Source organism: Podarcis bocagei, assembly GCF_964188305.1.
Source record: "Podarcis bocagei genome assembly, chromosome: 5".
Taxonomy (NCBI): Eukaryota; Metazoa; Chordata; class Lepidosauria; order Squamata; family Lacertidae; genus Podarcis; species Podarcis bocagei.
In genome coordinates, this window is record NC_138129.1 from 39,319,706 (window position 1) to 39,345,904 (window position 26,199).

A 26,199-nucleotide genomic window follows, 5' to 3' on the forward strand; every position below is an offset into this window, starting at 1 on the left:
GGATTAGAAGCTTACGATGTCTTCAGGTAAATCCTGCCATTTTAATCTCCTGGGTCCCATAATCTGCAAAACGCTTTCCCATTTTACCACCTTTCTATTTTTTGCCCTGAACTTCCCATGCCCCTTTTGGGATCCCATCATAGGACTCTTCTCTCATTGGCTGGAGGAGGATTTAGTGGGTACTTAAACATCAGGTGCTTCTTTGAAGAGGCTTTTGCAATTTTAAAACTCCATCAGAGAGTGTGAAATTTTCTCAGGAAGCTCCCCCAATCATCCCTGCTCTTTAGCAAGCCTTAGAAGGTTTGCTGTTTTCTTTCACTTATAAATACCATACCGCCTGCTTCTGAATTGTAACAAGGGGGAAGCATCTAGAAGTCCTCCACTGTTTTTTGAGAGACGTGCTCACCTCTTTTGCTTTACAATGGGGAACATGGATGGAAAGTCTGTTGAAGAACTGAGCGCCACCGAGTGCCACCAGTGGTACAAGAAGTTCATGACGGAGTGTCCCTCCGGTCAGCTGACCTTGCATGAGTTCAAGCAGTTTTTTGGCTTGAAAAACCTGACTCCAGCATCAAATGAATACATCGAGCAGATGTTTGAAACATTCGACTTTAATAAGGTGGGTATTCAGCTGTGGTCAGACAACATTCTGTTTACATATGTAATGCCCATACATATAAGAACATGTGGTTCTTATCTAAAATACTATGAAATAGCATCTAATCCTCACAGTGTTGATCTTTGCCGTTTTTACTTTGCTTGATATAGAACAGTAATTTCTGTCTGTCTGTTATGATATTGCACACTTTCTATTTTTTTGAATGGAATGTGCCTTTCTCAGTTTTGAATTGCTGCTTATGAACGTGCTATATGTGTTGGATCTTTTTCAGAAGTAGTCTGGTTATTATGGCTAGTTTAATCATTTACCTTTACTGCTGGGTAAGATGGAAATTTCAAAGCCTGCCGTTTTCAAAGTCCTGCACCCAGAACCCCATCACATGAGCATTTCTGAAGATTTGTAACAAAAAACTCTGTTACCTGCATCTGCAAAGCAAATTTCCTATTACTGTTGATGTTCTACAATAATATTCTGATCATGCAACGCTCCTTAGGAGCTTCTGGTTTCATTTTAGTCTGGTGATCTTCTCCAAGCCTTTTTCGAGGGAGCTGGAATATTGGTTACTGCTGCCCCATGAAAAATACTGCTATTCTGATTATATGCTGACAGTGACCTGTTTAACATCAGTGGAGTTGATACAGGGTCATCACATCATATGTGGAGTGCTGGCAAACCAGGAGCAAAGCTGTATAAGAAGCTTTCAGGACCTAGGGGCATGTAAAGCTTATTTTCTAGGCAAAAGGCCCTAGGGTCAATTCCTGCTGTCATTCAGCATCTGTTAAGTATAGAATTGATCTGCAGATGTCAAAGGAGGCAGCCCTGTCTTTACTCTTAAGTCAGATGTGTTCTAGATCTGTTTAACAGGGGAGCTGTAAGGATCCCAAATCTTTTTCTAAGTGCCCCAAGTATTTCTGGGTATAAAATGAATTTGAGGGAAATTGTGGAGTGATCTGGGTTGGTGAAATCATTTAAGATGATTTCATCTGGAGATAATTTGGGGGATAATGAATGGGGTTCAGGCATGGTGTGTTAAGGTAGGGTGTTGCTATTCATCTGTCCTCCTGTCTGGCAGGGAAGCACTGGATTCATGGCAGCAAAGGCATACCCTCTAACATTTCGCTGATGAAAACAGGGACATCCTATTTAATGATGATGATGATGATGATGATGATGTTATTATTTATAACCTGTCCATCTCACTGGGTTGTTTCAGCCACTCTGGGTGGCTTCCAACATATGTAAAAACATAATAAAACATTAAATATTTTTTAAAAAACTTCCCTATACAAGGAAGCCTTCAGATGTCTTCTAAAGGTTGTGTAGTTACTTATTTCCTTGGCTCGGGGGTCACATACTCTCCAACATTTACCTGATGAAAATAAGGACATTCTACCATACCCTCCAATATTTATCTGATGAAAATAGGGACATCATAAGGAAAAGTGGGACACTCCAAGATCAGATCAGAAACCAGAACAGCTTCTGTAAATGCAGGACTGTCCCTGGAAAATAGGGACACTTGGCGGGTCTGCAAAAGTGCTTTTTCAAGGTGTCTCCAATGAGGTTTTTTAAAAAGCCTTGTCACTAATGAGGCTCTTTCAGTGGATAGGCACAGACAAAATGAGAATTGCTATTATTTTATTATTTATTAATTTATATACCACTTACCGTATATGCCAAAATGACATATAAGGACTGAACCAATAACTGAGCCAGAGAAGTGAAGGTTAGTTATAGAGACATGGATTATGATCAATTATTCTGTAGCTCATAAAATTCTGAACCACAGAGTCTGTAAGTCTTTTCTATACCTCTCTGCACCACCCTAGTTTTTTAGAAAAACGGGTCAACAGTGTTCAGCAGTGTTCAACTGTGAAATATTTAGGTGTTCAACTGTGAAATATTAAATGATATAAACATCCCGTGCTTGCAGAAAGTCGTTTTTAATTATTAGAGAATATTTCATAGGAGAGAGAGAGAGAGTGGGAGAGAGAACTTTGTCTGAAAAGTATCATCAGAGACAATGGATAAAGAGGTTATTTAACTGACACCAAATGCTTCATATCTGTGTAAGAAAGGCTCCCCCAGATATTAGTCTTCCCACAGATGAAAGATGAAAAAGATGTAGAGTGTGAGAGTGATCCAGCCAAAATTGAGTACTATATAGTCTTATTGATTTTACTGTAAAATACTTTTAAGTAAGTGCTTAACTTTCCCGCTGACATCACTATGCAGCTAAAAGTGCCCAACTTTGGCTGAACCTGTCTGTGCACTTAAATGTGTGTTAAGTGTGCATCCTTGTGTTAATTATAAAAATTAAGTGTGTGTCTCTGTTAAAAGTGAGTGTTAAGTGTGTGCTTGTGTGTTAAGTGTGTGTCTGGGGTGTGTCTGTTCTATGTAGTCATTAAAAAAAACCTTGCTGTTTGGCACTTAAGCAGTCATCCCTTGTGTTTGTGCATAGGTAAGTGTGATCATGTGTGTGTGGCTGTGTGTGTTTCTGGTTCTGTCAACTGTGGGGCCTGGCCCACAAACCTTTGGAATGCTACCCCCAATTACTTTCCACCAGAGGACTGTAGCTCTCCGTCTGAAAATGCGAAACATCTATTCACTGTCCGCAGTCATTTGAAAGTATTAGGATTTGAGCTATTTCATAATATAGAAGTCTACAGAGCAAAACTGACCTTACCTCAACTACTTTAGGCTAAAGGGTGCTGCTAAGGACACGTGATATTAGAGATGCCGAACCAAAGTTTTGCCTTCCACCTCTCATTGTCTGCAGCCACTATGGCTAGTTGCCAAGGTTAATGGGAGCTATAGTCCAACAATAGCTAGAGGGCCACAGGTTCCCCATCTTTGTATAATATTTCCTGTCGAGGAGACCTGCTATTTAGTTTCAACAATTGGGGAATGTCCCAGGAAAGCAATGTTTTGTTCCATCTGCCTCCCATGAAATGTCACCCCAAATGAAAATTATTCCAGACTTTCTCTTTAGTCCCTCAATTGAGTTTTAACTTCAAAGCAAAAAGTTACGCAGGCAAAACGATTAAATGATATATTGTCTCGTTTTTGTTGCGGTAAGAGCTTGCCAGACAATGCTTCTAATAAAAACAGATTTTAATAACGACATTTCAATTTGGAAAAATGGTTCATAGAATCATAGAATAGAATCATAGAATCATAGAATTGGAAGAACCTAATGGTTCTATCCATTTCATCTTGTGGTACAGAGCTCATAATTATCAATTACAAATATTCAAACCGACAATGATAATTTTATTTAAAAGAATGCCCTTATCAGTAAATTCCTGCTTCAGTTTTCACAAAAAGCAACAATGAATTTTTAATCAGGCATTTGTTCTACTTGTGTCTAAGTAGAGATGGATGCGAAATTTCATTCTGTTTTCATTTTAATGTGAACCTAGCTAATTTGCACTTTCTAAATGTGCATATTAGGACAAAGGCATGCTAAAAGGCTGAAGAATTTTTAGGTGAATGTTTAAAAAAAGTGCAACTAATGTGGAAATGTGGCAAATCGAATTTAAGATTTTTTTTTAAAAAAGGAGAAACTGAAACTGACAGATTTGTCCATATCTAGGAACAGGCAAATCTGTTAGTCTCTGTTTCTCTCGGTTCCTCTTCTTTACAATCTTAAATTCTATTCTCCAGATTTCCATATAACTTTGTGATTAAAAAAATAATTCTCAGGAAAATTCATCAGTGCAGATTTCTCTTCAGATACATTTGTTTTTATGCAATTTTGCCTGTTAAACATAGCAATTTCCCCAATATAATCCATTATTACAAAGCAATTTCCTCTAATATAATGCATTTTTGTATGTCATTTTCACAAATATATTAATTTTTATGAACATTTTGTCCTAATATATACATTTTTATACTGCACTGGAACATTCAGAGAATTTTCAGTTCTTGTATTGTTTCAGTCAGTCAGTGCAAATTAGGTAGATTCACCTTTAAATGCAAATTGAATTGCATTTCTCCTCCATCTCTTTTCATCTCTACATGTGAGCAAACATGTGAGGGTGAGGAGGGCGGATTCCGCTAAGCCTCACCTTTCTACTATGTCACTATCCTCTGGTTTACAGCCCTCGTGAGTTTAAGGTACATGGTCTGAAATGGGGAGCTTCAGCAATTTATGAAGGTTCCCTGTGTGATATAGAACCCAGTGCAAACATTTGAGGAATTTTTGTTTCAGCAGAGCGCTTTTCTTAAATTGCAGGACTTCATTTGGAAATGAAACAGGTTAATATCCCATTTTGTATCCAACATTTGGCATTTTATTTATTTTAGTAATGGTCTCCATTATTCTTGACAACAACTATATATCTTACAGGGCCAACAATAATTTACAAATGCCCAATATTTCTCACTCACCCTCTGCATATCTGAGGATTTATTTATGCATTGAATTGAGTATTCGGGATTATCTAATCCACAGTGTTTGATAAAACTTTCATTAGATGCTATCACTTACAACTACCAAATTGAGCAAGAATTTGTGGAATAGAGCTTTGGCTTGACTTGTTGTATAATGGGTCAAACTAATGCCTTCTAAGAAGCATGATCTTAAGCATATTTATATAATGTAGAAGTCCCACACAGTTCAAAGGGACATAATCTCTGTTGGTACATTTAAGACTACAACCATAATTCCATATCAGGTTATTTGTGTTTATGATTAAAGGATGCACGACTTGGTCTTTATTAATTTAATGAACTCCTAGGATTTGATGGATTAAGGAAGTGGTTGTGCAAAGTCATTGAGCACACATCCATGTGAATTTAGTTTTCATCCATGATTTCCTCAATGGATGTCTGCAGACTTTTCATGCTCTTACAGTTCATTGAAATAAATTGGACATAAAATGTATAGCTGGTTATAAAATAGTACAAAGACTCTCCTCCCTGGAAGAGAGGGGAGTGGTTGTGGGCGGGAGCCCGAGCTCCGCCCCTAGCAGGGGGCATTAGCCCCCTGCCTCCTCCTCTCACCTGGCTGGCGCCCACGCCCCCTCGGCAGGCATCCAACCAGGTGCCTTTGAGGGGGCGTGTTCAGCAGCCTTTTACGGCGGTGCCAGCCTCTCCTCGGCCTCATTCTTCTCCGTCCTCTCGTCACGAGCCACCCACCCTCCACTCCCTTTTAGCTCAGGGTCTTTGTTCTTTGGCCTTGCTATGGACCTTAGGTTGGTCGCCCTGGTTGTCTAGGGGGCCTGGTAGGAATTTTTCCATTTGGCATTAGGCTTTTTGGTTTTTTCGCCTACCTCGTAGCAATCGTCACAACTTTTTGTGGTATTGGTGGGTAGGCTAGGCATTGGAATAATGTGTTGTGGTGTGTCGAAGGGCTGGGTGTGGCCATCGCCTATGCCTTCAATATTTGGGTATTCCGTTAAAGGAATCTGGCGGTCGTGTATTCTGTCCGATGCCTGCTTGACGGGAGGCCATGGCACGACCCTCGGTGACATCAGGGGAGAGCCTATAGTTGGATTAGCATCAACAGGCTCCACCTACTGGTGAATAAACCCCCTTGTTTTAGACATCCAATGCCTAAGCCAATACCTTTTCACTGCTGTAATCAATAAAGTTGTGGCCTTTTCTTGCCCATTAACCTTATATCACGTGACCTTGTGTATTTATTTCACATCGCGGGGGTCGGGTCCTCGAACCACAATCCCATTATTTTGAGATAAGTTACAATGGAAATTCTTGGAGGCAAGGGATAGACAGTTGATCAAAATCAAGATTTGTTTCCTGTTCTTGCATAAGAATTAATCATGAATGACAGTGGTTGAAATGAGAAAATAACCAGTTTTTTCCATATGAATGCTTCCTCATGCAGTGACACCTGCCCAACCATCTTTACCCTGTGATTAAACATTTGCACTCTGCCTGCATTGCCACGTGCAGTAATTTAATTATGCCTTCAGCATGGGGCAGTTTCATAACCATAGATCCAGCCTCCTACTCACAACGTCATAGGAATAATCAGCCTTGCAACTCACATTTAGAGTTACCAGATCTTTTAATCTTCAGGCCTTGCCAAAGCAAAAATCCCATATAAAGCAAGTCTTGATTTCTCAATGAGTCTTTAAGATAAGAGAGAATTATGATGATGATGATGATGATGATGATGATGAAGAAGAAGAAATAGTTATTATTATTATTATTATTATTATTATTATTATTATTATTATTATTTGTACCCTGCCTATCCAGCTGGGTTTTCCCAGCCGCTCTGGGCGGCTTCCAACAAAATACAATAATTCATCACACATTAAAAGCTTCCCTAAACAGGGCTGCCTTCAGATGTCTTCTAAAAGTTAGATAGTTGTTTATTTCCTTGACATCTGATGAGAGGGCATTCTACTGGGCGGGCGCCACTACTGAGAAGGCCCTCTGCCTTGTTCCCTGTAACTTTGCTTCTCGCAGTGAGGGAACCGCTAGAAGGCCCTCGGAGCTGGACCTTGTGAAAGACACGACTAACATGCATACTCAAACATGGATATTTGTCTGAAAATAAATTCCATGGCTTTTAATTTACTTCTTATCAATAACTGCTGACTTAGGTTTCCGTTAGCAGAAGTTTTGTTTCTCAACAGATTAAAAGAAGAAAATGCAAGAAGTGTGCCAGGTTGACCAAAAATACACTAAATAAACTTTTAAAGTGGGATACAGAGCTGCTTTGTGCTTGGCCCAGTGGGGTTTTTTTACCCTTCTCCTTCACGAACAGCAGATGCCACCCCCATGCCATACCACCAACTTATTTTGAAAGTATCCTTGGTTACAAATGTGGCTATGACATGTGGGATAAAGAACTGCTGTTTGAGCAACACAAGTTGAAAGCCCCCTTGAGCTTGTGGAATTTAGCTGCATGGTTCTTTGAATCCCAGCCATGATGAATAAATCAACATGCAGGAAATCCAATCCGGTAATTGGGTTCAATGTTGTTAAACTTAATCTGACTTTTGCGCCTGTGGAATAAATCAGATTAGCTGTTTGTGATCCAGAGGGAAATAGTTTGAGTTGCTGTAAGAGAACATCCCACGGGAATCTATATTCCCCTTCAAATTGTACTGTTCTGTCATTGAAGCATAGAGATGAAACCATACCGCTATCTAGTGTAGTAGTTGTTGTTGTTGTTTTTGTTTGTTTAGTTTTTAGCAGGTCTATACAGACATGATTTGAGCAGACTATTCCAGAATTTCCGAAGCAGCACCTGCACTTACATCTTAGGTGTATAATGCATGCAAACATACATTGATCCTGACACATAGCTTCTTAAAAAGCACCTTGAAAGTCCTGGCCAAGACGTGACTCTCTAGGTAGCATGGCAACAGACAATCACAAAACAAAATGAAGCACAAGGACAAAGATACAGATAATCAGGGCTCAAAATGAAATTAACCTCCATAGAGACAAATCTGGACAAATAATTTGGTCTGTCAAGTTCTTCTTGCCAAGGATTGCAGCCTTAGGTTTTGGTTAGCAAATGTATATACATTTGAGATCTGCACAAAAGTCGCAGCCGCATGAATTTCAAAAGCACAGTTCTCTGGCATCCATCTATACATTCCTGACTGACATTGTGTTCCAAAATGCCATTGCACCAGTGATATTTAGCAGTGAATGGACCTATGGAGCAGATTCAGCACAGATGATCCTGCACTTCTTTTTTTCATTTTCCACTGCAGAAAAGCTTGAAGAAATATGTAAATACAATAAATCTATTTGTTATTTTGGAAGGTTTTTGTCCACCAGGCCCCCCCCCCATTTTTACATCAGCTGTTTTGTAGTAGAAATACATAGAAATACAATCATTCCCCTAACTTTTCAGTGATCTGTCAACATTATTTTAACAGCAGCTTGAGAATCACAAAGGTACAGAGAATATACACAAGCAGTCAATGAGCCCTTGAAAGGCAGATCTCTAGGAAATCTTTGTTCCTATATAAAAGGAGGACACTAGAAAGTAGGTTCATCTGAGGTGGCAGAATCATCAGATGCTTCATTCTTTTGGTGTGGTGCTAAATTGCGTGTTTTGAGACATCCCTGGTAGTTGATGTGTAAAAGTACCACCTCTTTTATCTCCCAACTCTTCAGAGGAACTATGAAAGGCAGCAAGCAGTGATCTTTCTATTTGTCTGAGAGCATCGTAAAATTCATATAAAGAAAAACCATGTGGAAAAGGATGCCATACACAAGATCAGCTTTTAGCTTAATTCACTCGGGAACTGGTACTTGTGACCCATTTCAGTTCCTTTTCCTACTGTAAATGTTCTGTGTAATGCTGCAAACATTGACTAATACTCTGTCCGGCTTTAAAGCAGGGTTGTAATTGCACTTGCATTACAAAAGTTGAGATATGTATTTAATTGTAACAGAAACAGTGCCTATGGGAAGCAATAGAAATATTATAAAGGAGGTGTACAGAAAAAGGACCACGGATGAATGGTAGGATGAGGCTAAGGTCTCCAAGAGTGTGTTTTGGTAAGAGCAGTTTTCTTTGATGATTTTCATTGCAAATGTATTTTGCCAGGCTGTTTGTGTGCACCCTGTGGTTGATCCAATGTTTAAGGCACAAAAGCATTCAGCAAGAATGGCTGTGGCTTACTCATAGCATCTGACAAGCTGCCTCTTGTGTTTCAACAGGATGGCTACATTGATTTTATGGAGTATGTGGCAGCTCTAAGCTTGGTCCTGAAGGGAAAAGTAGAACAGAAGCTGAGATGGTACTTCAAACTGTATGATGTGGATGGAAACGGCTGTATTGACAGGGATGAGTTGCTAAACATCATTAAGGTGAGTTATATTCCTTGGCTAATTGTTGTATTGATGGTGTTTGGCAGAAGTTTGTGGAAGATTCCATGACACAGTTGCCCTTTACTGTTTCAACACAGGAGGCAACCATTTTGCACGTGTCCAACTGATACATGACCACTGACGTGGGGGCCTAAAGAGGGCAGGGTGGGGGTGGCCATAATGGAGCAAAGTGGACTTATGTGTGCTCCACTGACGCACATAGGGGCCATGGGGGGGGGGAGTAATCCATCTACTGTATGCAAATACATAACTCTGCAACTTGAGCTCATTAAATGTTCCCATCTCAATTTCCTGCAGGCGATTCGCACCATCAACCCATGTCATGAAGTAATGACAGCTGAGGAATTCACAAACATGGTGTTTGATAAAATTGATATAAATGGAGATGGTAAGAATTTCTCTATGCACTCCAAGGTGTGGCCTGACATTTATAGGCCAAAAATATAGACTGGGACCTACCAGTGTGTGGTCATAGGACTCTTGTGTGAAGGTTTCAGATTGACATCAGTTTGCACTAGAGAAAATTCAGTGCAGGAGGGATGACCGCCAGTGTTACATGCCAAAATTGATCAAAGAGAGGTGGGGTACTACCTCACATTTCTTTGGTAGGAAGAAATTAATTAGCTAAATAAATAAATAAGACTACTTCTTTTCTGTTGGCCCTCTGACCATTATGCTTTTAAGGCAGACATAACTGACATTCCATTCCAAACATTCCACTTCCTTTTCTGAATCTTTGAAACTATTCCCCCCTCACACTGCACTGCAAGTTGGTCCTGAGAAATGCAACAAAATGTTAATGTGAGAGGGGAACAAACCTCCAATGCAGGTCTATGGAAAGACTGTGGAAAAGTCAGTTAACTAAGCCTGAGGTCTGCAAATCATGTACTCCACTGAGATGCTTAAGACATTTTGCTTATTCAGGAGAAGAAGTAATTTAATCAGGGTTGAGATTAGTCAAAAAGAGAGAAATCAATTGAGTAGAGAGATTTTAAATAGGAATTTAAAGGGGTGAAGATAACGGATTCAGATCTGATATGCTACAGACCTTGAAAGTAGGTTGATCAGCTATTGTGACATCTTGATGTAAGGAAAGGGGGGGGGTTCTCTCTTCTTTGGAAGTGAAACAAAATCCTGCAACTCCGACTTGGGCAGAAATGGTGGGCATGATGCAGAAATAGCCAATTCGGTTTCCATGTCATCCCTTTGAAAAACAGATACCACACCATCCATTACATTAGGCTATACAGTACATAAATTGAGATCCTATGTGTTTTTGCAGGTGAGCTGTCTCTGGAGGAGTTCATGGACGGAGTACAGAAAGATGAGGTTCTACTTGACATCCTGACCCGTAGCCTGGACCTGACACACATTGTTCGAATGATCCAGAATGATGGAAAGAATCCCGAGGAAGCGGCAGGAGCTGCTGAATAGACAGATTTGAATTTTTCAAGGGGAAAGGAAAAATGCTAAACATATGTAACACTGCATAACCAAAAATCAGGGATACAAATTGGAAAGGGGTCCAGGGGACTCTGCTTTAGAATAGTACCCTAAAGAGAAAAAAAAGTATCAGCTTTTAACCTTTTTCTGTGTAATCAGAAGACGCCATCTGTTGTGATCACAATGAATAATGGTCACTGGTACTTAAGATGTTCAGGTTGCTTGGGAAGTAGAGGCAACTGGCAACATATCTACTGAAGGGAATGTGTTAAAATGTAAAAAGAAGATGCTTTGTTGGCTGAACCCTCCAGGATCAGTGTCAGTAGAGGAGGCCAGCATGATGGAAATTTCTGAATGGTGCCACAAGAATCCCAGTGCCATCTTGACTGCCTCCGAAGGCTGTACGTTCTAGTGAGGGATATAATCTAGCTGGGAGAGAGCTGGATCAAGTAAGACTGAAAAATATAACTTGAAAAATGCCTAGGTGCTGACCTCCTTAGATGCAGTGGAGCTCAATGATATCCAAGTTCTTCTACGCGTTCCTGAGAATCTAAACTTGGTTCCACTGAAGTCAGAGACCAAAGTCTCATGGAATCAAATGGTTCTAGGGTCTAGTGATGACCCTTTCTGTATGTCAGACTTTACATAATTGTTTTGGTCCCATCAATGGCAAGTGGGAGCCTGGAAAATGCAAGCAAGGCACATAATGATTTGCCCCCAAATCAAAAGAAACACAAAATAACTCACGTGTTATTTTAGTGAACCAGGCTGGTTGCCATTCAGTCTTTCAAAAATATATTTCACAGAATTCTGCTTCTAGTCTGATGCAGAGTTCTGCATAAGTGATAGATGCAAAAAAAATTTCAGATAAGGTTTGGGCCAATAAAAATATTATATCTCTCTTTTGTTTGGAAATCATCAGGCAAAACTAAATATTTAGCTATTTCAGTTAAGAAAATTGAGACAGTTTTAGAATGTGTCTGAAGCAAACGGGCACTAAAATTCAGCCATACAGATAAAAGCCCTGGAGGCTTAATTCCTTCACAAAAGTGAAGCCACATTTACTTAGGATATCTGTATTAATGATACAGTTTGAACACACCTTCAGAAAGTATCCAACGTTAATTTTAGTAAAGAAGATTTTGAAATTTGTTTAACTTTGTTTGGAAAATGTTTATATATTTTTTGCAAAGAGAAACAAAATGTAAGCACCAGTATACACACTTACATAGACTGGTTACACACTTGATAAAATGGTTTGTTGTCAAAATGACCCTGATCAGTGTGGCGAGGGGGGGGGGAGCTGTGCTGAGTTTGGCTTGCGGCCACTGGCCAGCCATTTCAGCATGGGACACTATGGCTACAAGACTTTTGCACAAAATGAATCAAGACTGGATATCTCAAGAAGAATGGGCCCAAAGGCTCCCTCCACACACACTTCCAGAAACAGCTAAGGACCAAGCGTGCATTTCACAGGGTTTGATAGTAGTACCATTTTTGTGGGGGAAATTGCTACCCTTCAAGGAACAGTCATAAAAGATGCAACGGGGTGTGAAAAGTATTTCAAGACAGTTGCTCAGAGTCAGAAATACACAATCTTGTCTGCATTCATAGATGAGATTCATAGTAATGGTGACACTGTTCATGTTTGAAAAATCTCAGGCCCCAATGCCAGAGCTAGAGAAACTGAAAAACAATACCACTGACAACAGTGTTATTTTCTCCCTCTTCCTTTCAAGTATTCAGCATGTGCCTTTAAACATGTACCAGCCTAATAAAAGCAGTTTCTGTAAGAGCCTCTTGTTGTTGCAGGAAGAATCTCTAAATGGCAACGCTGACGTATTATGGCTCAAGAGGTTCTAGTAGAATATTTTCTGTATGTAACAAGAGCATAAGCTTCTTTTTTATTTGCTGGTCTTGACAGATTGTAAAATAATAGCTATTTTTGTAAATTTAGAAAGGGTGGTTTTTTTTAATAGGCATTCGTGCTACCTGCATTATTCTCTGACAAGTGAATATATAAGGCTGCAGTCCTATACATGCTTATTTGGAAGAAGCCCAAATGAACTCTATGGGACTTCACTTCTGAAATAGATTTCTATAGAATTATACTGTTAGAGTGTGATTTGTAGCATAGAGGATTTTTTTGACTATTTTATTGCACAAGATCACAACCAAATACCTGCAAAAAGAAAATTAAAAATCCTTTCCTTTGGTAGGGTTTATTTTATTTTTTTAACTACAAGCTGAGCTTTTAAAATGCTGGTACAACTTCACATAATGAAGGTGGCCAAAAATTTTAGGTCCATTATGACATGATAAGAATTGAATGATAAAAAGATAAGGCTTTGTATTGTGGTCTAGAGAGGCATACATTACAATTTTCCACAAGAAAGCTGCACTTTAACTCCAATGATCACACATTTTCCTGAAAACGCAAAGAGCTCTGTGTTGATGATTGTTTGTTCCACTGATGAAAGTGGATTATATATATTGTTAGTGTCATTAGCTCAATCATGTATATGGCTGTGATGTTTTGCAGGAACTCTGCAATATGTTCAGGTCCTCCATATCTCTACATCCTTGCCCATTTCCACAACTACGCACTCCCTATCTCTGTTAGTGATTACTGAATTAATTTTTCCCTCACCTGACAGGGACAGGAGACAGGTATGAGAGAGAGTCAGGTGATACTGGAAGCAATAACTTTATCAGCTTTTATCTATTGCACATTAGACATTTTCCATGTACACACTCTTTTTTATTTTCTGAAAATGTATATTTCCGTTCAAATGTAAACTTGTAAGTTTTATACTTTGGCTGTTACAAGGTAATCAAAGGGCAAATTAAAGATAGTATTTTACAAAATCAGCTTTCTTTGGTATTTTTATTTACCTGTTTGAATAAATGCATATCTGTATCTTAGTTTTCCAGAGTGCTTGGCTTTAAAGAAAGATGGTTGCTGCTGCTGCAGCAGCAGCAAACGAATGAGTTTCAGAACCCATGCAGGGCGTAATAACGCCTCTTTGCAGTCATATGACCAAATGTGAAAGAGATTCAGGATTTCTACCGATCAGCAGCTAGACTGTAATGCAAGCAAAGATAAAAGAGGAATCCCTAGTATATCACATATCTGTGTTGTGCTATGCTGGGTCCCCATATGTGGTTGGACTACAATTCCCATCACCCTAAGCTGGGCCTGGGGACCCAAGCTTGAAGAACACTTGTTCTAGGCAACTGCTGTTTCCGTCATCACACGTACAACTGCTCACTCAGGTGCAGAGCTAGACTTACCATGAAACAAAAACGAGATTCTAGTGGACACAGCATTCTTTCTGTGTGTTTCATTAAAAACCATCTCCCATCCAGAATGTGGGTGGGGATGTGAGACTTATTTGACGTTCCACTCATGCAAAAAATAAAAAATAAAAAGTTACTCAGTCTGTGATGAAGAGAGAAAATTGACTTGTTTTTCATCTGATGAATTTTAAAGGTGAGTGCACAAGGACGCATTCCACCTCTGGATCTGAATGTACTCTGTGTCAGTATCTGAGCATGAGCAGATAGTCATGTCCACAAGCTCACAAACAAGTTACTTATTTGGGAAACGAAAAAAGATTGGAAATATTTCACAGATCAAATACTGTAGCCTATCTGTTTTGGGTAGTCACTGGTTGTAAATGATATGGACCGGAATTAAGAGTTTAAGAGAAAAGGTTCTGTTCTTTGAAAACCTTCTTAGTTGTTGCTCTTGCCAGTTCTTCATCTGAGCACTGGCGTTCCAGGAAGCAATTAAATTCCCAGGTCCAATTTCTCATGAACATTATTCAAAATAAATTAATGAAGATTAATTACTACTTAGCGTAACTTAGATGCTTTTATAGTCATGCAAGCAACTGCTTGGTAGCTAAAGAGCGAAAAAATTGTTCTCTTCCCCCATTTCCTGGCATGCATGTGTACTTGTTGAATAGAGCCTCACCTGGAGGAATTATTATGGTGAAATAATCCAAGGACATGATAGGCCTGCTAAATCCAAATCTGTGTTTCTGGCTGCATACACAGCATATATTTAAAGCATATTTAAAGCATATCCCCACCCACCCAGAGAATCCTGGGAGCTGGGTGGAATCCATGAAGTGCCATCAGTGCAAGGATTTCTCCTGGTGCAATGGAATGTTCCCCCCTTCCCCTGTGCACCCCCTAAATCAGTTCTGGGAGTTTCCCCAAGGCAGTGGAGGACATTGGGAAGGGTGCAAGGTATGTGGTGGGTGAGGGCAAGAGTCCGATTGTACAAGCAGAAATCTTTGCTCTGATGGAACATGCTATTTGAACACTGCCCTGTAGCTTATACCTCACAGCCCTACAACTCCCAGCACCCTTTGCAAACTACAGTTCTCAGGATCCTTTTTTGGGGGTGTATTCAAATGTATGGTCTGTATGCAGCCACTCCTGCTGCCCCTGGCTTCCAGATAAATAGGGTTGGTCATATAACTGTGATGAGAAAAGGATGGATAGGATAAACGGCTGGTGTGGTGATGACCACAAAGTTCTTTTCCAAGAGCACGAACGCTCTAGGTCTCCACTTCATGCAGCAAAAGTGTTGTGGGACCATGCTTTTAGTTGCACTCGCATGGTGCACAATCAGGGTTTCAGGATCTAGAGATGCCTCTGCGCAGCAGGACTTTTTTATCATATAAAGTGCAAGAGAAATCCCACCAGTGCCCTTTTAATTCTGCTTGGCCCTAGTTTGGGGGAAAGAAAATGCAGATTATGGGAGGGGAGAGTGCTCTCGTGCTCATGTTCCGCTTGCTTGTTTCCCACAGACCTCTGGCTCTCCATTGTGAGAACAGGATGCTGGGCCATTGGCCTGATCCAGCAGGCTTTTCTTATGTTGTCAGGATTTGCCACCCTGTTTATGCTACCCATTTGGCTTAATTAGACCTGTTGCTTTCAGTAGATTCAAGGCTGTCAAGTTCTTGAATGCAGACTGGGGTGTGGAGTGGGAGAGGCATGAGAGAGGAGAGGGAGACTTCCAGGGCTTTGGAAGCCATTTTGACTAAGATTTTCAGGAATGGAATTCAGGGCAGGCCCTGCCTACCTAGTTATTTTAAAGGGTGAGCCCTATTCACTTAATTATTATTATCTTGGGGTCTCTCAAATCCGTATGGAGGGCGGAGCATACTTAAAATAAATTTGTGAGTGTTTTTAATTATAACTGTTGTTTCCGGAATATAATAGAAATAGTGAGTCAGGAATTCCATTTCCTATCCGGCTGCCCTGCTGAGTCTCTTCCCCTTGTTGGGAAGTAAAATATAGCAATGCTGGCAATCAGCTACCTGAATGAGGCAGGTAGCTTATTCTCCTTACAGATTCTTTTAGTAACTACTTATTGGTAAAGTAGATTACTTCCTTTCAGCCTTTACTTCCTTCCTGTTTCTTTGCAAAGTTCCCTGTGAGTAGGAGCTAGCTAGCATGTGCTGGCGTTAACTTACTGGCTCCACGCTGAACGCATGTGAAACCTATACTTAGAATGGCTGTTTCAGTTGCTGGTTGAAAGGATAAACCTTACGTTTTCGTTATCCTTTCAGCCAGCAGGATTCGCAACTGACAGTCTAATGGCCGGTTAAGGATCACATCAGACAGAGGATAATACTTGCCTGAAGGGAAACCATTTCCGGTTAGCGTACCTCAAGAAAGATGGGGCTCTGCATGACAAAGTGTGAAGCCATGACGGCATAAAGGTTTTCATGATGGTTCAGGGCATTAGGAGACTATGATAATCAGTGCCAGATTTACGTATAAGCTAAGCAGGTTATAGCTTAAGGCTCCACTCTCTTGGGGCCCCAATTTTTTTTAAAAGGAAAATAAAAACTGGATGTACATTTCCAAAACATAAGATAAAAAACAAATAAAATAAAACCTACATACAGCAACAATGTTTTGTGTTGTGTAGGCTCCTATGATGTAAGTAATGGGCCCCACCTGCTAACCTGCTCCCTAAAATATCACTGGTTTCCTCATTTCTATATATAGGGTGCCTACTCCCGTTGCTCGGTCCCTGCTCCTGCCAATCTAGCAGTTTGAAAGCATGTCAAAGTGCAAGTAGATAAACAGGTATCACTCCAGCGGGAAGGTGAGCGGCATTTCCGTGTGCTGCCCTGGTTCGTCAGAAGCGGCTTAGTCATGCTGGCCACGTGACCCGGAAGCTGTACGCCAGCTCCCTCGGCCAGTAAAGCGAGATGAGCGCCACAACCCCCGAGTCATCCGCAACTGGACCTAATGGTCAGAGGTCCCTTTACCTTTACCTTTACATTCTGCATGGACGTGGGTGGCGCTATGGTCTAAACCACTGAGCCTCTTGGGCTTGCCAATCAGAAGGTCGTCGGTTCGAATCCCCGCGATGGGGTGAGCTCCCGTTGCTTGGTCCTAGCTCCTGCCAACCTAGCAGTTCAAAAGCACACCCAAAAGTGCAGGTAGATAAATAGGTACTGCTCCAGCAGGAAGGTAAACGGCATTTCCATGCGCTGCTCTGGTTTCGCCAGAAGCGGCTTAGTCATGCTGGCCACATGACCCGGAAATAGTGTCTGCCGACAAACGCCGGCTCCCTCGGCCTGTAAAGCGAGATGAGCGCCACAACCCCAGAGTCGTCTGCGACTGGACTTAACTGTCAGGGGTCCTTCACCTTCACCTTTACCTTTACATTATGCATGGACTGGTTGCATGGCAACATGTGCAAATAGCTTTAGATACCTATTAGGTCCATAAATTACCATATAGCATATATTCAACACAAAAAAGTGACAATTTGTTGTTGACAAAGGACAGCTGGACATATAAAGGGCCCCATTACCTTCAGTAGCTTAAGACCTCATCAAACCTAAATCCGGCCCTGATGATAATGTAGTAGTCAGCTGGATCAGACCAATGACCCATCTAGTTCAGCATTCTGTTCTCACAGTGGCCAACCAGAGGCCTGTGGGAAACCAGCAAGCAGGATTTGAGCACCAGAGCACTTTCCCTCTTCTGCAGTTTCCAGCAACTACTTAGTCAGAAGCATTGCTGCCTCTGACTGCAGAGGTAGAGCATAGCTATCAGGCTAGTAGGCATTGACAAACCTAGACAGCATCTTAAAAAGCAGAGACATTACCTTGCCAACAAAGGCCCGTATAGTTCAAGCTATGGTTTTCCCAGTAGTGATGTATGGAAGGGAGAGCTGGACCATAAAGAAGGCTGGTCGCCAAAGAATTGATGCTTTTGAATGATGGTGCTGGAGGAGACTCTTGAGAGTCCCATGGACTGCAAGAAGATCAAACGTATCCATTCTTCAGGAAATCAGCCCTGAGTGCTCACTGGAAGGACAGATCCTGAAGCTGAGGCTCCAATACTTTGGCCACCTCATGAGAAGAGAAGACTCCCTGGAAAAGACCCTGATGTTGAGAAAGATGGAGGGCAAAAGGAGAAGGGGCCCGACAGAGGACGAGATGGTTGGACAGTGTTCTCGAAGCTACAAACATGAGTCTGACCAAACTGCAGGAGGCAGTGGAAGATAGGAGTGCCTGGCATGCTCTGGCCCATGGGGTCACGAAGAGTCGGACATGACTGAACGACTAAACAACAACAACAACAATTTTTTTAAAGCCATCCAAGTTGGTGACCAATCCTGGGGGAATGAGTTTCATAATTTGACTATGTACTGCATGAAGATGTAGTTTCTTTTATCTGTCCTAAATCTTCCAATATTCAGCTTCATTGGATGTCCATGAATTCTAGCGTTATGAGAAAGAGAGAAAAACTTTTCACTATCCACTTTCTCCAACTTCTTGTGGCAACTATACTACTTCACAGATGTTTCTAGGATGGATACCACCACGCATCTGGTACTTCATTGCCTTCCACTCAGACACATGCTAAATAAAGACAGACCATTCATTGAACTGCAGGGCAGTCACGATGTTAAAAAACCTCATTTATAATGGTTCATCAGCAACTGTGTTTTGATTAAAGGGTTGCCACATTGGTCCAGAGACAATATGGCATTATGTTCAGTCATTGTGTTCTAGCCCTAGCCAGGGGAGAATCAAAGCAGCTATCAAAATCTAAAAATACAAGACGCTACAATCCACAACTTTTTTACAGGATTAGTAGAGTGCCCCTTACGTCATATGAATTATGAGCCTTTATAAACTACATTTCCTAACATTCCTTGGGACCAGCTATGCAAACTTAAGCATCAATATAAGTATATGATATAATTACATGTTCAAGTCTCTGTTATCTCAGACTCACCAATACCAGTTTGTTCATTGCCAGTTATAATGCAATAGTAATGTGCATTCACCATTTTGTTAAGAGAGTAGAAACAGGAGGGAGAAGAATACAAGAACCAAAGCTTGTTTCTTGGGTACGTGTGTTATATTTGGTAGCGTGTGACAATTCAAATTTAGGTTGCAATCCTAAACACATTTACTTGGGAGCAAGACCCATTAAAACAGTGGGAGTTACTTCTAAGTAAACATGAACAGGATTCGGCTGCAAGTAACAATTCCTAACCCAAAGTAGCTTTCCTGGACCTGTTCACATAAAGGGCCTGGTGCCAAGACACTAAATTTGCCAGTTCAGCCCAACTCTGCCCATACATGATTCAAGGAAATTTAACTCCTAGTATAGGTGTGAGCATCCTAGAATAGCTGTGTGTGTGTCTTACATTACTCTACATTGTTGATATAGGATTATAGGTGCTCCTATAGTTAAGGTAAGTTGAAAAAACTGACAGCTTCTTATGTTCCCACACCCTATATTACATTTTCCAGAATTTTTATATAACTTGAATTTGAGTTGTGGAACCATAACTGGGAATGAGGGGAAAAAAATTAAGAGATGATAAATCTGACTTTCTCCAAGCAAATTTGAGTTGGAATAATTGTCTTTAATTTCTCCTAATTTGTTTCAACTTCATTTTGCAGTAAATTGGGATTCTTTCTGAGTTTTATAAATCTAGCATGCCACCATCTGGCCATTGCTGTAGTTACACTTCTTGTCTTAGCACTCTGCTGAACAGGCTATTGTGTAATTCCATCTTTTTAATGCAATAGAAACTATTTGTCAGACATAAATTGCATTCTAGTTCCCTCTGGTAATATAATGAAGCAAGAAGGGGTATTGGCGGGGAGTGGGGGGGCGGCAGCAAGGGAGCAGAGTTCTGGGCCTTGATCTGGTAAGTGACTGGAGGTGATAATGGGACTTTCGGGTTTTATTATTCTTTGTGACAGATTCACAGAGGAAATCAGAGTTTGGGGAAAATAAAGTTCTGGAAAGATATTTCTTTCCTTTGATGGCATTCTTATTTTATGCTAGTAGCTTAAATGGTAACCTTTATTTGCAAGGTTGTTTGCATTTCTAATTGAAAGCTTCAGCCTGCAACAAGTCAACTGGAGATGTTTTGATAAAGTGTGTTTTACAAGTTGAAAATATGCAGCTAGAAGTAAGCACCTCTCAATTCACCTGAGCCTACTCCCAGGTAACCATGAACAGGATCGCAGCCATGCCACATGACTGATCAGGATTGTGAACCCAGCTCTTCCCAGCCAAATTCCAGGCTCTAACTGCTATACCAGAGGTGAGGAACCTCTGGCCAATGTGCCAAAGGAGACCTGACAGGCCTTGGAGTTGGTTGGCCACATGTGCTTCTGGGATTCTCTTTTCTTGCTTATGAGTTCACAGCTTTAACTCAAGCCAGGCTGCAAAGGAAAAATCTTCCTTTGCAAATGTGGCTCATATTCAAGCAGGAGATGCAGGTAAAGCTTGAATTCAAGCTGGGCTGAAAAGGGAATAGAAGAATTCGGAACACCCTTACAGTTTTTCATTCTATAATTCTTATTAACTGTTGTTATTTCTTAATTTTAGATTGTTGTAACCTACATTGGGAACTGCTAATGAAGGGCAGGTATAATAATAATAATAATAATAATAATAATAATAATAATAATATCCACAGCAGTAATTAGAGGAGAAATGACCACTGGGAGGAGCGCAGAGAGAGTTTTCTAGCACAAAACTTTGGCATGGAACCAGAACTGGGGGTTTGTAGTCAAAAGAGCTTCCGACTACAATTGGTTGCATGGCATGTCTCTTCAGACAATTTTTTTTTAATGTATAAGTAGCCCTTCTTTCAATCAGTTTGGAAGTTCTGTGGGAAAGACATGTGTTTGTTCAGTATCCAACAGAACACAGAACTTTTACATATTCCTATGAAACACTATTACTGCACATTCTCGTCTCGATACAGCAGTCCATAATACTGTGCTCCAGGAGGTATACTGGGTCTCCTCCTTCTTTTCCCATGAATCTATCTTCAATCCTCTCTTATTTGGGGCAACATCACAAAGAAGCACCAGCTATGATGAGCTCGTAGCTTCAGCTGGGATTTGCTCCTCCTAAGCTTTTGATGCCCACCTCCCAGTTTCCGAAATTAGCCTGATGAGAAATCGGATCAAGTCAATCCAATCTTAACTAGGCTATAGGTCTGGAAAATGGATTACAGAATGTTTCTGACATCGTAAGTAGCACAGGGGTTAAATCAAACTGGAGGGGTCAGTTTCCTTCTTAGAGAACTAATGGCAAGATTCAATAAGAAGAAAACATCTCTGAAAAGTGCACCCATAGATTCTTTTTTGCAGAATCCCTGTTTCATAAATGACTTTAAAAAGCTTTCAGCTGAGGCCCTTTATTCTCTATTTTTAAATTTTATTTTATCCCACTTTCTTATGCCCCAATTCTGAGTGTCTCAAAAATAAAGTTTTTTTTAAAAGGTGTTACTGTGTATATATGTTTGATGTCCAAAATGAATTAAAACAATTGTTTCAGTTCCACCCTACGGAGAAGCATTATTTTACAGTACTTGTTTCACTCCCAACAAATCACCATCTGTAGGCAAGGTTTGTTCTTCCTTTACTCACAGTAGCTTTTGGATCAAATCAAGCTATGATCGCTGGTTTGGATGTAACACAGAGGCAGGGATCATAGGCTGCTTCCTTTGCATGGGAGCCACGTAGCGTGGAGAGGAGCAAAGTAGGCACAGTTTCACTGGTGCATGGGGTACCTCAGGGCCGGGAGCCAAATGTGGCCCTCCAAATCCCTCTGTCTGGCCCTCGGGACTCTCCTCAGGCCACACCTCTATCTCTCTAGGCCACACCCCTGACTGCCTGGTTCTGCATCTTCCTTGTGTGGTGTAGTGGTTAAGAGCGGTGGACTTGTAATCTGGTGAACCGGGTTCGCATCTCCGCTCCTCCACATGCAGCTGCTGGGTGACCTTGGGCTAGTCACACTTCTCTGAAGTCTCTCAGCCTCACTCACCTCACAGAGTGTTTGTTGTGGGGGAGGAAGGAAAAGGAGAATGTTAGCCGCTTTGAGACTCCTTCGGGTAGTGATAAAGCGGGATATCAAATCCAAACTCTTCTTCTTCTTCTTCTTGTGTGATTATGCTTGGCTGGAAAGTTTTCATGAACTATGATGGTGTCTTTTACTTGTTTGGATGGAGGATGACAAGAGGGGTGTATAGAAATTGACTTTTGTGTTGTCGGAATGAAACCTCCTGCACAAAGTGAAGAGCCACATCCACTGCTCTGACCACTTTTGCCTCTGGCCTCACCTGACACTGGAACGCGGTCCCTGGAAGGTTGTCCATGAGGGAATGTAGCCCTCAGACGGCAAAGCCAAGTTTATGGTTTACTATGAAGTGTGGACATGGCCTTAGTGTCCTTCAAGAATATCCAGCTTCTTTTGTGCTATTCCAGGCACAGAAGAAAGAGGTCCTTTTATCCCATATGTGCCCACTCAGCCACTTTGATCAGAGGAATTGGCACTTTTATAGGTGCCACATAATACCTGCACCGCAACTGTAAGAACTCTGTTGTCTAGGACAGTGGCACCAACACTTTGGAACTCCCTGCCTATTGATATCAGGCAGACATCTTCACTGTACAATCGTACCTTGGAAGTCAAACGGAATCCGTTCTGGAAGTCCGTTTGACTTCGAAAATGTTCGGAAACCAAAGCACAGCTTCTGATTGGCTGCAGGAAGCTACGCCAGACATTTGGCTTCCGAAAATCGTTCAAAAACCAGAACACTCAATTCCGGGTTTTGATTATTCGGGAGCCGATCTGTTCGGAAGCCAAGGCGTTGGGGATCCAAGGTACGACTGCATTCTTTTTGATGCCTGCTGAAGACATTCTTATTTAAAGAAACCTACCCAGTTGTTCAGAGAGTTTGCATGTGTTTTATTTTAGTCTGCTCTATTGTGATTTTAACTTTATGTTTTAATTAATGGTTGTAAATCTTTGGTGTTAGTTATATTGTTTTATCATTTGTGTAAATCACTTTGAGGTTTTTTCCCCTACACTGAAGCAGTATAGAAGTTGTATCTAACAACAAACAAACAAACACAATGCGATTGGAAAAATCCCATATTGTAAAAAGTTTGTTTGGTTGCAAGTGAATGAAGATGAAGAACGTTAACATACATAATAACACCTTTAGTGACATTTTTCATAAAAGATATATTTTCTTTGATAGTAGAGGCAAGCTTATTAGAATGCAGAGACATGTCAATCACACTTGTACTGGATTGCTGAAAACACTGGTTTTATTTTACCCACCCATGTACCAACCCCAATGCCCCTAAATGTAAGAAAGCAAACCAAGTATGTAAAACTCAGACACTAAAGAGAAGCAAAGGGTTTATAACAAAAGGCCACAGAAATATATATACATATTATTCCAACCTTGTACAGAGTGGATTTTGTCTTATGAGTCTGAAGAATAAGAAAATGGCAAATAAAATACATTCAAGGTAAGGTGAGAAAATTATTATTCAGGTGGTTTAGTTTAGCATTTGGGTCGTCTTATTGTATTACACAATTCTACCAGAATATGATATCTCTGATAGATGTAACAGATCCCCCCCATAATTACATATCTATGAATATTCAAAAATATTGCCTATTTGACTTTATTTCTGGTGTTTCCACATGCTTTACAAATTGAATGTGCAGCCAAAGAGTTATGTGAAAATGAAGATACTGAGTGATCACGAAAATGATCGGTCTGTTGTGTGCTTTGGGTCAGACCATTCCATGCTATTGCTATACCGTCCAGCGACCGGGGTCAACACCACCAGGCCATTGCTAAGGGCCTGAGCCCTCACTAAGGAAGCACCACCAAATTCTGATTTGGCCACTGAGGCCTGGTGGTCCTCTCAGCACTGGCTCCCGCATGGCTGTGGGTGGCTCCTGTCATTTTAACCCCCTCCCCCAGTGTCTCTGGGGCTCCAATATAGCATCGCTTGCTGGTTGGACCAGCTTTTTCTGTTGCTGGGCCTGCAGGTTATCAAGGCAAGAGGGGCACCTGTGCAGTGCCAAGTGCCCCACTAAACCTGGCACTGATCCTGGCTTGTAGTCTCTGGAAAGCTTGAATGTAATGCAGGCCACTCAAACAAATGAGTTCTTCTGTATTTGAAGGGTTTTAATAAATATAATACAATGTCACCTATTTGCTAATGAGCACTTATACCTAGTATTCACAATGTGCAATGGGCTCAGCAAATGGAGCCTCACCTTATTTATTCACTAATTCATCTGCAAACTTTTAGTGCAAATGTGACAGATCTGCACTGCATATTTCACATCATTTCTCACCAGAACATGCTGCCCTGTCACCATCCTCATATTCAGAGCAGACATCATGATCCAGTACTCCAAACCATGGTTTGGCAGTTTGGGAAGGTACCAAGTGTTCTCGCACTTTCTCTTCCCCCTCTCACCTCCATTGATGCACACTGAGCCACTCCATTATCAGGTTTCCACTAACCATAGTTTGTTGTGATGTCCAAAGATGGCAAACTAAGGGTAATACTTGCCTGCAAACTATGCCTTGAGACCATAGGCTTGCAAATCATTGTTTGGAGCTAGTCCTGGTTATTGCTAATCACAGTTTGCCCAAGTCAATAATTATGGCAAACCATGGTTAGAAGAAATAAGGAAAGGGAGTGGGAACTGCCACAAGAAAATGCAAGAGAGAGACAGCTACTGCAAGCGCATGATGTTATGTCACCTTTCTGATTTTTCAAACTGTAGTCTGGAGGATCATCTTAACCAGACCAAAGTTTCCTCAATGACACTAAAATTCCTAGAAAAGGGTTCCGAAGAAGGATCTACCATGTAGAGGAATCTGCCCTAAGACAATCAGTGAGTTGACAGAGGGAAATAGACTCAGAACACAATAGATGTATGATGCTACAAGTCCAGTATTCATAATATTCTGCACTTGGTCTAGTAAGAGCCTGTACTCCCTGCAGTCTCATTGCATATAGTAAATAGGTTCTTTTCCTGTTTCCAATTCCATATATGCTTGGCTGTGCATTTGCAATGTTACAAAAAGTTGGAACATCTCACTTGCGTTGAAACAGTCTCCAAATGGTTTAGGTTAGCAGCAGAATATTAACATCAAGTAAAACCCTTGGAACACACAAACTCAGAATCAGAACAAACCAGCCATATTCTCAAACTCTGAACCAAAGAACTTCCTCTCTTCCAGCAAGTTCATCTATTTCTCCTCAGACATAAAATAGCAGACATACACCTACAAAGAAAGCATTGTGACTTACTAATCAGATCATGTGCATCTGAGCATCAAATGACACTCAGTGTTCACTTTTGAGACTCTTCTAAGTCAGTCCCTTTTGATACCTGGACCAGCAAACAGGACAATATTTATGCATATGGTTATTTCCTAGCATGACTGGCCAGCCATGGCTCACATAGGTTAGTACCCGTGGTACTTTCAATACGCGTGCTTCACAGAGTTGCTGGAGAATGCTTTCGGTTAAGCAAATGATTCTAGAATGAAAGGAAGCACTCTCCATTTGGTTACAACTGGAAATGCAACACACTGAACCACCCGCTGCCCCACACCACATCCTTCCGGTCACGAAGATTTCCTCCTCTGCTCAACAATCCATCCTCCTGGGTTCACATCCATTTGTAGCATCTTCATCACCCACTTGTCTTTTCGGGCCCCGTCAATGAATTCATCCAGAGAAAGCTGCCCTAAAGAATCAAAGCAAGGGAGACATTTATCAAAGATGGAAGGGAACAAAGGAAGCATGCCCTCAAAGTTCTACCTATTCTGTACATCTGCATGCCAGCACTTGGGTCACTGCACCTCTTTGCCACCATGTGCTATCAGAGACTCTCCTGCCACCTACAACCTGCCATTTTCATTGTGGAGAGAGAAGGGAATGGGTATC

At 41.0% G+C, this 26,199-nt stretch overlaps 2 protein-coding genes across 2 annotated transcripts in view; one reads left to right on the top strand and one right to left on the bottom strand.

Moving 5' to 3' along the window:
• The first annotated feature begins 233 nt into the window (after positions 1-233).
• Positions 234-12,165, top strand: GUCA1A (guanylate cyclase activator 1A). The gene is made up of 4 exons (XM_081194893.1): positions 234-619; positions 9,284-9,433; positions 9,752-9,842; positions 10,737-12,165. The coding sequence occupies exons 1-4, from the start codon at positions 422-424 to the stop codon at positions 10,886-10,888; spliced, it is 591 nt and encodes a 196-aa protein (XP_081051019.1). The 5' UTR covers positions 234-421; the 3' UTR covers positions 10,889-12,165.
• Positions 12,166-23,690: 11,525 nt separating this feature from the next.
• Positions 23,691-26,199, bottom strand: part of GUCA1B (guanylate cyclase activator 1B) — a 55,133-nt gene continuing 52,624 nt past the window's right edge. Inside the window, exon 5 of the mRNA XM_081195213.1 lies at positions 23,691-25,999. Within this exon, the coding sequence (XP_081051339.1) occupies positions 25,878-25,999 (122 nt within the window). The 3' untranslated portion in view covers positions 23,691-25,877. The remainder of the gene's footprint in view (positions 26,000-26,199) is intronic.